Source organism: Malurus melanocephalus, unplaced genomic scaffold (assembly GCF_030028575.1).
Source record: "Malurus melanocephalus ecotype Western Australia unplaced genomic scaffold, MMel_1.1 scaffold_567, whole genome shotgun sequence".
Classification (NCBI taxonomy): domain Eukaryota; kingdom Metazoa; phylum Chordata; class Aves; order Passeriformes; family Maluridae; genus Malurus; species Malurus melanocephalus.
This window is the reverse complement of record NW_026623799.1, coordinates 80,226-92,920: the sequence shown is the minus strand read 5'-3', so window position 1 is coordinate 92,920 and position 12,695 is coordinate 80,226. Positions and strand designations below refer to the sequence as shown.

Here is a 12,695-nt window from a genome sequence, read left to right as displayed (position 1 = left end):
CCTGGTAGTCCCAGGGATAATGGAAAGGAACGGGGGTTTCGGCGATTTAGGCTGTTTCGGTGGGAGCGGCAAAGACAGAGCGCTGCTTGAGGATGACCGGGCGCTGCAGCTCGCCCTGGACCAGCTCTGCCTGCTGGGGCTAGGCGAGCCTTCCTCCTCCTCCTCCTCCTCGGCCGTGGTGCTGGTGGAGGACAGCAACAACAACAACAATAACCCGCCGCCGCCGCCGCCGCAGCAGCCCCCGCCGCCGCCGCCGCCGCCGCAGCAGCCGCCGCCGCCGCCGCCGCCGCCCCCGGCGGCCCCGAAGGTTTCGGCGATGTCTAGCGCCGGGGCGGCGGAGCCCAAGTTGTGCGCGCTCTACAAGGAGGCCGAGCTGCGGCTCAAGAGCAGCTCCAACACCACCGAGTGCGTCCCGGTGCCCAGCTCCGAGCACGTGGCCGAGATCGTGGGACGGCAAGGTGAGCGCCGGGCCCCCGGTACTCCCGATCCCTCCCGGTAGCCCCGGTGGCCGGCTCCGGGACACTCCCCCGCGGCCGGGGGGCCCCGCCGCCGCCCCCGCCGCTCCCTCCCGCCCATTGTTCGGGGCCGGGGCCGCTCGGCCCCGCCGGGGACAAAGCCCCGGGGCTGCCGGGCTGGGGGCGGGCGGCTGCGCTCCGGCACGGGGGTTTTGGGGAAGGATGGGATGGGATGGGGCGTCTGTGGGAATGCTGCGGGAGCTTGTCCGGCTGCCGGCGCCGGAGCCCCGAGCGCCGCTCCCCGGTTCCGCCGAAGAGCCGATCCCGGCCGCGCTCTCCTTAAGAAAAGAACTGGGAATAAAGCGGGGGAAGGGCGAGGGGTGCGGGCTGAGCCCGGCCCCGCGCCCCGGAGTCCCCCTTTGTTGGCCGGGCGGAGGGGGTGTGGTGGTGCCGGGCTCGGTGCGAGCGGCCGGTGAGCGGGTGAGAGCCAAGCTCCTCCCGCCGCCCCCGGGAGCGGGGGGACCCCGGAGCGGGACCCGCCGTCCCGCGTGGGCCCCCCGCAGCCGCTGCCCGCGCTCCGCCACAGTGATGCTTTTGTTCTCCTCACGGCTCCGTTCGGAGCGAGGTGGAATGGAGGAGGGCTTTAAAAAAAATTATATATATATATATATATATATATATATATCCATACCACACCCACTCTTAAGTCACCCCTCGCCCACCCCCACCACTCCCGGGTGTGCGGTGCGGGGCCCCGCGCCGCCCGTGGGCACTGCGGGAGCCGGGGCACGGCGCTGCCGAGAGAAGTTTTGTGTCGCTACAGAGAGAAAAAAAAAATAATAATAGTGCGGCTAAGTGTTGGGTTTTTTTTTTTTTTTTTTCTTTCTTTCTCTGAGCAAGTAACTTAATGCTCTGGAAGTGCGACGGGCAGAGGCTGCGGCTCCATGGGGAGATGCTCCCCTGTGGGTTGGGATCGCAGGCTCCCGAGCAGGGGGTTTGTGGTTGGACCCGGGGGGTGACGACCCCCCAGTACCCCCAGAAGGGCTGAGGTGGGCGAGGGGAAGCCACGGGGAGAGGGACACAAATGGCTCCTTGCTGGGCATCTCTGACGCTGGGGCGTGCGGTTGGAACAATGGGGCCTGCGGTGGCTCTGCTCGCTCCCACCCGCGGAGCAAGGGTCTGGTTCCCACGCCGGGATGGACAGTGGGCACGAGTCCGGGGGGTGCTGACCTCCCCAAAACTCTGGGCATCTGCAGCCCAGGAAACAGCTTTTGCTCTGGCATTCACCGTGCTGGGATGGGCCCCCTCACTGGGAACTCAGGGGTGCAAGGGGTGAAGGTCTGAGCCAGGACACCCCACTGGCCCCGATCCTGCTTCTCCCTGTGATGCTTTCACAGTGCCGGCAGCAGAGCGCAGGCAGCCGCGGTGGGCTCAGCACCAACTCTGCGCTGGTGGGTGTGAGGCCGTGGAGAATCAGGCCCCCTTTGTTTAATAAAGTTGGGAAAGAGAGAGCATTCGGCAGGCAGAACCGAGGGGCAGCGTGCCGGGGCTGTTTTTCTTCCAGGATCTCAGTGCTGCCCCAGACTCCCGAGAAGGGGGTGTGTTCCGCTGCGTTCAGAACGCGGCACGTGCCTCYTGTGTCCAGAGCGATGGAGAGGAACGTGGAGACCTGGATTTTTTCCACCATTTTTTTTGTGTGTGTGTGTGTGTGAGGGTTTTCCCACATCTGGGAAACTGAAATGTCAGTGTGCTGGAGCCGTGGGGACGCGGCTGCGGCTGTGCTCGTCGGGCTGGTGGGGCAGATGGTGCAGCCTGTGCCCCATCATGGAGGTGGGTGGGACGGATCCTGTGCTGCCAGAAGCCAGGATTCCTTCAGCACAGCCCCTGCAGCCGTGGCTCTTTRCTCCAGCAGAGATCATGGCCCACAGTTGTTTCTAAAGGCCTGTAGGAATGTCTCCACTGTCTCCTGTGCCTTGTTTTTGTGTGGAAGGCCAGATTGAGGGTCTGGAGCTGGGTGCGGGGCTCCCTGGGGGACTGAATCCTGGACTCTCATGGATGCCTGACCAGGAATCCCAGAAACTGCAAATTGTCACCCCTTGGTGATACTGCTCATGTGGTGGACGGTTTTCTAGGAAAACAATTGTTTTGTGAGTACCTGTGAACAGGGTGATGAGCATCTTGAAAAAGGGAGGGGGAGAAAAAGTAACAATGAAATRAAAATTGTTTCAGGGCTTTACTTGGTAACAGGATTTAGCTTTTTATTCAACTTACTATTTTCTGAAGAAACGCACAATCCATAGCTTCGGATTGTTTTATAATAATATCAACCATSTATGAAAGTGTTCCTCATGGGTATGAGAGGCCTGGATCTGGGCATAGAGGCCCTGGTGCACACATCTGACCATGGGAATTCCATCTGCCCAAGGAGTGTAAAGGTGATGAAGTGTAAATAAGGCTCAAGCCCCATATATTTTTATTGTCATGTCTGTAAGGGTGGTTTGTGAAGGGCTTTAATTGTCGTGCTGGAGGTGGCTCCACTTGAAGCCAGAGATGCTGCAGGAACTCACCCTGAGCTTGGCAAKCTCCTGCTTTCCCTGGGAACTATGAGAACGTGCCCTCACGGAGCCAATCGCCTGCTGGAAACCTCKCCCGGGTTTGCGCTGGGGTTGGTTTGTGCGCTGAATTTGAGCAGTGTTGTCTCCAGCCGGCTGCAATGGGGGGCTGGCTGCCATCAGCTGGTGGTGGGCTCTGGGAAGGGGGTCTTGGTGGGAACTGGCCAGACAAAGCTCCTCCACCTGGCTCCGTGGCAAAGAGCCAGGTGGTTGGTGGGATGTGCCCAAGGCTGCTTTGCAGACTGGAGGACAGGAAACTGCAGAAGGAAGGGTGAGRGGATGAAGTCATAAGAATCCCTCTGCCTGGTGCCCAGCCATGACCTCCATGCCCATCCTCCTGTTGCTGTGAGAGTGAGGGGCAGAGGGGAGTCTCTCCCTGAATCGTGGCTCCTGAGGATCATTCCTCTCTTTCCCTGGCATGTGTGTGAGCTCCAGCTGTGACCAAACCTCCTGGCATGTGCCATGGCACACAGAGTGCTCCCTGGTTCTGGAGCCTGTCTGGACCCATGTGACACGTTGGGGTGCTCTTGTGTTTCTCCTGCCAGCTCCTGTTGTGGGTGTCCTGTCCGTGACTGTGCCACCTCTCATGGCCGTGCCAAAGAAATTGTAAAGACAAAGCACTGGAAGGATTTGCAGCAGGTTTTTGAGGAGATGGTGGGACACCGAGGGAGTTGCAGAAGAGGGTGTGGGTTGAGATGGGAGAGGTGCTGGGAGGAATGGAGAGTGTCCTAAGGACATTGTGTTTTGGTTGTGAACTTAGCGAGGGGCAGAAATCCTCAGTCACTGCCATGGCCGGGCTCTTCCTTAGGAGTGACCTGAGCTGGGTGTAGATCAGCCAGATCAAGATTTGTGTCCAACTTTTCTTCCTGCTCCCACGGACAAACTGGGCTGCTGATGTTGGWGCCAGGGAAGAGGCCACGGGACATATTTAATGCCAGATGTTGTGGTTAGAGAGAGACACGGTGCTGGTTCTTTGTGTGTSTGGTGTGTGCAGGTGTCAGGAGAAGGTGTGGGGTTGGTTTGGCTTCCTGCTGCGCCCACTCCCAACAGAAACCTTCCCTAGAAGGATTTTTAGACTCTCTGAAGGTTTTTGGTCCTTCTAAGGGTTTTTAGTCTCATAACAGTGTTAGCATCCATTGTCACCTACCTGCACTCACAGACACCCTTTGATGCAGCACCTCCCAGCCTGCTTAAACCAGCCTGTTGTCACCAGGAATGASATTATGTGAGAGAGGATCTTAACATAAATTGCGCTTTCTTGGCAAGGTGAAGTCAAATAACGAGAGGCCCCACTAACCCCAGGTGATTGGGCTCTTTGTGTAGCTCCAAACACGCTCCAACGCTTTCAGCATTTAAAAATAGTCCGAGGAAGCCTTTTCCATTGAGGAAGTCTGATGATTGCAGCTCCCCCACCCACCCTGTGGAGGTGGATGTATGCACAGCATCCGAGGAGCAGCGAGGGGGGCAGCTCTTCTTGTCTCCTCGCTTCACCGAAATCTTGGAGCTAAAGCCACCCGATCTGGTGGGGTCTGAAGGCAACCTCCGTRCGCTGCTCTGGCAGCTCGGGATGGGCCTTAAAGGGAGAGGGAGAGACATTGCAGTTCGGTGTCGGGTCGTTATAAACTGTTAACGAGAATCGGTCCGAATTTACACCGGGGAAAAGTGCGGAACGGGCTYGACTTCGCGCGGTTTGAACTGGAGGTGGGAGGAGAAAAATGGGTCTGGTGGAGAGACAAAGGGAATTTTCTCGGGAGACACGCACGCTCCCCCGCGCATCGGCTCGGGCGGCTGGATGCCGCGCTGACCGAGTGAACCGCGCCGCAGCGCAGCCGCCCGGAATCTAGGGCAGTGGGAAAGCGTGCTGCCGGTGGCTGGCTGGGTGGGTGGGGGCCCCCGCCTTTGTCTGGCATCCCCCTCCCTCCCCGCGCCCCCCGCCGCTCGCCWTCCCCCGCGCCCCGGCCGGCTCCGCTCCGCTCGGCTCGGATGGGTTGGGCTCGGCTTGGCACGGCTCGGCTCGGCTCCAGCGCCGGGACCGCGGCAGGATTGTGCCGTGCGAGGGGCCACGGGCACACCCACTCCGTGCCATGCATCGCTGCTGGGGCCGGGGGCTTCCACTTCGCAACTTTCCTCCACCGCACAAGGCACTGATTGTCTGTGCCGTTGGGGTTTTTTTTCTCTTGGGTGTTTTGGTGGGCTTTCTCCCCCCCCCTTTTTTTTTGTTTTTTTTTTATTATTTTTTTTTTAAAAAAAAAACTTTCAATACAATGGAAAAAAAAAAAAAAAACCCACGTAAAATCACCGCACTGGAACAAGGCAGTCGCTGATTTTCCTGGCGTGGTGTATTGGGTGGTTTTTTTTTTCCCATTCTTGTAAACACAACTTGCATCATCAGGACAATAAACCCTCGGTGCAAAGATATTTAGTTGGTTGGTTGTGGTCCTTTTGTGTGCGTTTGTGTTTTTTGACACCACTTTCATCAGGTTTTCAATGCAGCAAAACCTTACCCCACAGGCCGTCAGTAGGGTTTATTTSTGAGGTTCTTTGTGTGCTTGTCTTTTAACAAGGCTTTCATCTTAACRGGGAAAAGAATGCCCCACCTTACCCGAGGTAGCTGAGGGTTGTTTATTTTATTATCCTCTTTAATTTTATGACTACAACAGAAAAAAAAAAACAAGTTCTAATTTGCCCTTAGATTCTCTTGCACCCCACCAGCGCTGTCAGAATGGCCCGCGTGGGGTATTTACAGGTGTAATTTGTATCTGTGCAGTGTAACGGYGCCTTGGGATAAAAGAGAGCTCCGAAGCTTTTGTCTGTTGAGATTATTTTGTATCTGATGAAAACAAGAAAATATCAGGACCTGAAGTGATTTGTGGGATATGTTTTCCAAAATAAAAACCACAATCCAATCAATGAAACAAAAAGACCCACCTTGRGGCTGTTTGCTGTGGTGGTACAGCTCCTCTGGTGCTTCCAGGGTCACCTCCTGAGCTGGAGGTGCCAGCTGGTGCCAGGTGAGGGTCTCCAGACTGCATCARTAGCACAATGTACCTGTGCAGGATCTGGCCTTCTGGCTGCACTGAGGAGAAGGTCATCAGCAGGTTTAACCCTGAATTTATACCAAAGTGAAATATCTGCTCCAYAGGCATGGCTGCATGTGCTGCTGCACTGTCCTGAGGGCATTGTCACCGTGGTTGTGTGCTGGGCACATCCATTCCATGCTCTGCTCAGTCGTTTTTCCTGCTGCTGGAGCAGGACCTTGGTGCAAACCCTGCTGAGATCATGTGAAAACACATTGGTTTTGGGCTGCTCAGAGTGAGAACATTTGGGATGGTTTCATGCCAAGGAAGTGATTGTATTAGATGCGTCCAGCACCTTCATGTCCCTTGTGAGCAGCTGCCTTTGCTGGAGAGGTGGACCAAGCTCCCAGAGCCTTTCTCTGTTATTGTTGATAGATTTGTTGCCCTGATGCAGTTGGAAGCAGAGAGGGGGAGTTGGCTGTGCATCCAGATCTCTTCCTGACCCCCACCACCCACCTTGGCAATGTCTAGACTCAATTTATTTACACGTTTTCAGCCAGAGATGGCTGCTCTGCAGATTAATTCCAGTTAGCTGACTTATCTGGGCACCAGAGGCGCTTCACTTCTCCAGGGTTTGGTCCTGTGTGTGTGGGAATGTTTGTGGTGTACTCAGGTAATTTGCAAACACATTTACTTTGAGTCAATTGGTAATCGGTGAAATTAAAGAGAAAAAAAAGGTGAGAGGAGGAGCTGAGCTTACAACCTCCTTCACAAAATGCTTTGGGATCTGCATTATTGACAAAACCCAGGATAATAAGGTCGGCTGTGGAAACACAATGAGAAAGGGCTTAATTCTCTGTTTAATATAAAAATCTAAGTGGCGGGGGTCTGCCAGGTCAATGCACTGATGTCTGTGCRCTGCTGTARCRAGGAGAACATACACCAAGTTGTGTWTTWGTACAGCTTCGATGGGTCCTTTTCTCCCCTTAGCTTCATTCTGACACCACCTGCTAAGCAATCCCCTCCCCTTCATCTCCCTCCCCTTCGAATAATCCCCCGAGTGAAAYGCTTTGTTATATGGTGTCTTCAAATTTCAGTTATTCACGAAGAAAGTGTCAAAAAAAAACATGCCATGCAGGACAGATTTCGTTTGGAATGAGCACGCTGGGGCATGCTCCCCATCTGGCTGGGATGTCACGTCCTGATCCAGCTGTGCTCCATCAGAAACGGGGTGATCTCAAAGGAGGCTCAGCCCCTTTTCAGTGTGCAAAGCAGAGTCAGAGCTGGGGCTGAAATGGGCCGGGAGCCTTGTCACTAACGGAGTAAATCATGTTTAAACCCAGCCTGGTTTCAGCCGATGTAAACCAGTGCTGCGCTCCTGGAAGTTGTGGAGTTCTCTGGATTTGTGCTGCTGATGGTTTGGCTATTGTCTGCGCCAGTTTGGAGCTGCTGGAGGTCGGGGCTGCTGAGCCCACTGGGCTGCTGGGCTGGCCAGAGTCGSTCTAATTTCCTACAGGGTGATTTTCTCCCGTTTTTAAGCGCAGGATCCCCATCTGTCTGTCTCGGCAAAGCTGGCTTTCCCGTCTGCAGGCCTGCAYGGAGACCCTCCCTCCTCCCCCTCTGCTCACACCACCGACTGCACCACGCGTCCTTTTGTCCGTTCCAGATCCTCCTTCCCCTCCCTCTCGCCGTGCTCTCTCCTTGCCCATCTCCCTTTTGGGCTGTCCGTGCTTTGCCTCTTCACCCCTCATTCTCCTCCTCCCTTGGAGGGATCGGGGTGTGCCTCTCCCTCGATTTCCATCACCTTTCCTCCATCCTTAACTCCCTCCCACTCCTCTAGCTCATATAACACGCTTACATTTGCCCTCATTCATGTCTATTCCCCGCCACTGTTCCCTTCCATCTGTCCCCAGCATGGAGCCCCTGTCCTTTGTCACCGCTCTGCCTGCCTGACCCTCCGTGTTGTCTCCGTGATTGTTTCCTGTCGTGCTGGGTTCAGATCCCTCTCCCCCACACGCTGTCATTGTCCCGCGGCTCCGTTCAGCGCGGAGCCCGATCCCGGCCCTGCCACACGACTGCCCGAGGTCTTTCTGTGCAGGAGAGCCTCGCAGAAACGAGTGGGATTCACTCTGTGGGTTCAGCAGAGCTTCTTCGCCCCGGGGTGATGCACAGGGAGGTRTTTTCAGCTCCCTGCTTGCCGTGTGCACACCCCTGTCTTTCCACGCGACGCTCCGGTGATATCCCCGGGGAAATGGTGGCATCTCGGTTAATCTTCCTAAGATGGAATCTCCATCTTTGGAGTGAGCAGCACAGGAGCGGGGCAGGGAAATGTCTGCTAGGGCTGGGTCAGGGGGAGCTCACCCTGCCCAGTGGTGCCAGAGRGCACAGGTAACTTCTCATGGTTTAATCCAGCCCTGCTTGGGATGAACCTTTGTTATGGATTTTRCCAGTGTGGGTTTATCCTACAGTCGAGTCGTGCATGTCCTTTGGGTTTTCTGGGAGCTCACAGCGCTCCACTGGGTGACCATTGGTCCACGTGGGCTGTTTGGAAACTTTACTCAGCGCAGCATCACAAATGTACGTCAGGGTGCGAGCTCTGGGGAGYAACCCGTGAGCTACACTGGATTTGGCAGGAGTGGATTTGGTTTGGATTTGGCCATTTGCCCAGATCCTTCTTTGTGTCAGACCTGGCATTTCCATTCYCCAGGAACATGGAATTCCTGTCTCAGAGATGGGTTTAGCACTGTGATGTTGAGCGTTAAGAGGAAGTTTTGCGGGAGCACGAGGCAGGAGTYGGCTATTCCTGCTCCAGAAATGGAGAATGAGGCTCGGGGAGTTAAAAGTCATGCTGGGAGTCGACAATGAAGTTCAGATTTGTGTGTCCACACCACTACCAAGACCCTCTGAGGGGCTGAGGGGGCCATGTGTGGCCGGTGCCCCCGGGGTCAGTGTGTCCGGCCAGGCTGGGCACGCTCCACGCTGGGCACTGCCGGACACGGCGGCTGCCGTGGCGCTGCGAGCTCAGAGAGCTGTTCCTGTCAGCTTTAGTGGCACAAGGCTGTTTCCATCACAGCCACAGCTGGGGCTTCACTCCTTGCCAGCAATGCTGGGATCGCTGCATTCCGGTGAGCACCCCGATGTCTGACCAGAGGAGCTGTGGATCAGTGGCAGTCCTGGATTCCCAGCCTGGCAGATGCTGTTATTTTATTAGGATCTGTATAAATAATTACGTTCCATCCCAGGAGCTGAGGAATCTGCGTTTGGTGTTTGCAGAGGCATCGTTTGCAGGTCCTTGTGTGTTGAAGTGTGTGGAGGAAAACCTGCTGGTGTCAGGTAGTTAGAGGACAGGACAGGAGATGATCTTTTCTGTAAGAGAAGGTGGGGTGGGAGGTGATGGGAGCTCTCACAGAGGTCCCTTTGCTCCATCCTCATCCTCTGGTTCTGTGAGCCCTGAGTCAGACACCCATATCCTCCAGAAACAGAGGCAAAGTGCTCGCCGTGCTTCAGCTGCGCTGCAGAATCGCAGATTTTAATTTTTCTTGGAGATCTGAGCTCAGAGCTCACCTCCTGCAGAGGAACCCCCAGTCTGCACGGGAGCTCAGAAATGCCTTGGGGCACCGAGTGAGGCTTCTTGAGAGGGGGGTCTGAGGGTCCAGACAGCAGCAAGGAAGAGTTAAGAGAACTGCCCCACATTTGTAAAAATACTCAGTTGCTTGATGGCATCCTGGTGTCATCTGGGACCCTGGAGTCGWGTAGCCAGATCAAGACCCTCCAAAATACCACCAGAGCACACTAGAAAGTCTTTTACCCTTTTTTGGGGAAGCAGAAGGCTGTTCTCTGAGCTGTGAAGAGCTTGGAATGGTCTCAGTGGGCTCTCGGAGGTGCCCAAAAGCACCTTTGGGGTGATGATTTGGGGGAGGCTCTGGGCACTCAGAGCAGGAGTCTGTGCACAGCCTSTTGCAGGGCTCACATGAGGGCAGCCCTGCCCCATTTCTTGCTGTTTTGGTCCCAAAGGAGATCCTGGCCTCCARCCATCCCTGGCCATCTAGCTCTGCTGGCATTTGGGGTCCTGCCATWTCTGCACCAAATTGTTGCATCTCTGCAACTCTTCTCTGAACCTGAAATTCCCTGCATTTACCCCAATACCACCCCAGCAGTACCAAAGTCCCCACGGAGGGCTCTGCTCTCTGGAATCATGGCAGGTGACTCCCTTTGGGGTCCACATTGGCATTCCAGGCTGTGGGACCAGCATCCCCCTGTTCTCCTGTCACCTCCAGGCTGCCCCACGCATCACCCCAAGGGTGGCCATTGTCCCTGAGGGCCACCCTGGGGCTCTGGGGACAGGCTGAGCCCTGGGGGTGGCTCAGATCCCCGTGACTGTGGGGCTGGGGTGTGTGGAAGGGAGATATTTGGGATGATTGCTGAGGGGAGGCAGTCGGAGGGGTGGTGTGGTGGGGTGCAGCGCACAAAATGGTCATTCCCATTTTAGGGGATGAGGGAGAGCAGCACTTCTGAGGGAGGGAGTCTGGGAATGGTGAGGGGGGACCTTTTTCTGGCTTTTCCCCTTGGGGTTTGAGGGGAAGGGCCTTTCTCCTGTTCCATGTCCTGGGCAGCGGGGAGAGATTGTGGCCACTCACCCAGTGTCCTGCAGAGCAGTGGGGACAGTGGGACAGCCTCGTTAACCACCGTGCCTTCTTCTCTCTCTCTCCCYAAGGCTGCAAGATCAAAGCCCTGCGGGCAAAGACCAACACCTACATCAAGACCCCGGTGCGGGGCGAGGAGCCGGTCTTCATGGTGACGGGGCGGCGGGAGGACGTGGCCATGGCCCGGCGGGAGATCATCTCGGCGGCCGAGCACTTCTCCATGATCCGGGCGTCCCGCAACAAGGCGGGCACCACGTTTGGCAGCGCTCCCACCCTGCCAGGGCAGGTCACCATCCGCGTGAGGGTGCCCTATCGAGTGGTGGGGCTGGTGGTGGGGCCCAARGGAGCCACCATCAAGCGCATCCAGCAGCAGACCAACACCTACATCATCACGCCCAGCCGAGACCGGGACCCCGTCTTCGAGATCACSGGCGCGCCGGGCAACGTGGAGCGCGCCCGGGAGGAGATCGAGACGCACATCGCGGTGAGGACGGGCAAGATTCTGGAGTACAACAACGAGAATGATTTCCTGTCCAGCAGCCCCGATTCTGGCATGGAGAATCGCTACTCAGAGGCCTGGAGGGTGCACACACCGGCACCGGGCTGCAAGCCCCTGTCCACCTTCCGCCAGAACAGCCTGGGCTGCATCGGCGACTGCTCCGTCGACCCCGTCTACGAGACCCCCCGGCTGAACGACCAAAACGACTTCAATTACGGTTACCTCTTCCCCAACTACGGCGTGAACAAGCAGGATCTGTACTACGGGGTGCCMGAGTCGGGGGCCCCGATGTGGGCCGGGCAGGAGAACACCAACCCCGTCTCGGTGCTTTTCTCCAAGCAGCAGCGCTCCAGCAGCACCGGCGCCATCCACCCCAACTCGCACCGCTCGCCGTCCTCCTCCATGCCCGAGCCCAGCCTCTCCGGGCTGCCCAGGAGGTCGCAGGGGGAGCCTCTGCAGGGTTTCTCCAAGCTGGGAACGCCGGCCGCTGCCCGGACGTCCGTGGGCAGCAGCCGTGAGTGCATGGTGTGCTTCGAGAGCGAGGTGACGGCCGCGCTGGTGCCGTGCGGCCACAACCTCTTCTGCATGGAGTGTGCCGTGAGGATCTGCGAGAGGACTGATCCCGAGTGCCCCGTTTGCCACGCAGCAGCCACTCAGGCCATTAGAATATTTTCCTAAAGAGACAGAGCAGGGCATTGGGGGGGGTGGGAGGGAGTAGGAAGGGAGAGTGGGGGGGCTCCACGAAAGAAAAATGATGATGATGATAATAATAATAATAATAATAATGATAATAATAATAATGACATCTGAAGAACAAACAAATGAATGAAAGAATAAATTAATTTAAAGAAGAAGAAGAAGAAGAAGAAGAAAAAACAAAGAAATTATTTTACAAGCAATGTATGTTATTTTTTAAAAAAAAAATAAGTGAATAATAAAATTAAAATGAATAACAAAGCCAGAAATTTTGAAGGGCGAACAATGCTCCAGCCTGCAATGTCTTTTGTAAACCAAGTACTCTGAACGCACACTCGGATCTCGCAAGCAAAGCGGTTTGGTTCAGTTTTTTTTGGTGGTGAGATTGGGACTTCTCAGCGACGACCAAGCCAGGCCACCTGGATCGAGCGGGGAGGGAGCAGGGATGCAGGGAGGGCCCTGCCAGCCTTTCTCCAGCCATGTTCAATCTTCATCTTGGCCTGAAGCCCCCATCTCCTCCCCCCAGGGTTGTCGGCCCAACTGGGAGCTCAGAAAGAAACAACAGAAAGAAAGGAAAACGGATGACAGGGATTTAGAAGAGCAAGAAAGAAACCATCAACCTCTGGGAACCTGTTAGAACGAGGGCACAACTGTATTACCTCAAAGATTTAAACAAAAAATAATCACAGCTAAAGAACTTTTATTGTTTTCCTTTTTTTCTAAAAAAAACCAAACAAAAAACACAAAAAAAAAAAAAAAAAAAAAAAAAAAAA

The 12,695-nt window shown here is 55.7% G+C and overlaps 1 protein-coding gene across 1 annotated transcript; it reads left to right on the top strand.

The window, feature by feature from the left end:
• Window positions 1–4: 4 nt before the first annotated feature.
• On the top strand, window positions 5–12,687 carry MEX3A (mex-3 RNA binding family member A; the record flags this gene model as incomplete). Its single annotated transcript, XM_057382470.1, has 2 exons — window positions 5–458; window positions 10,799–12,687. Coding segments are annotated over 2 exons (1,560 nt in total), but the record flags the coding sequence as incomplete, so codon positions are not given.
• Window positions 12,688–12,695: the final 8 nt, after the last annotated feature.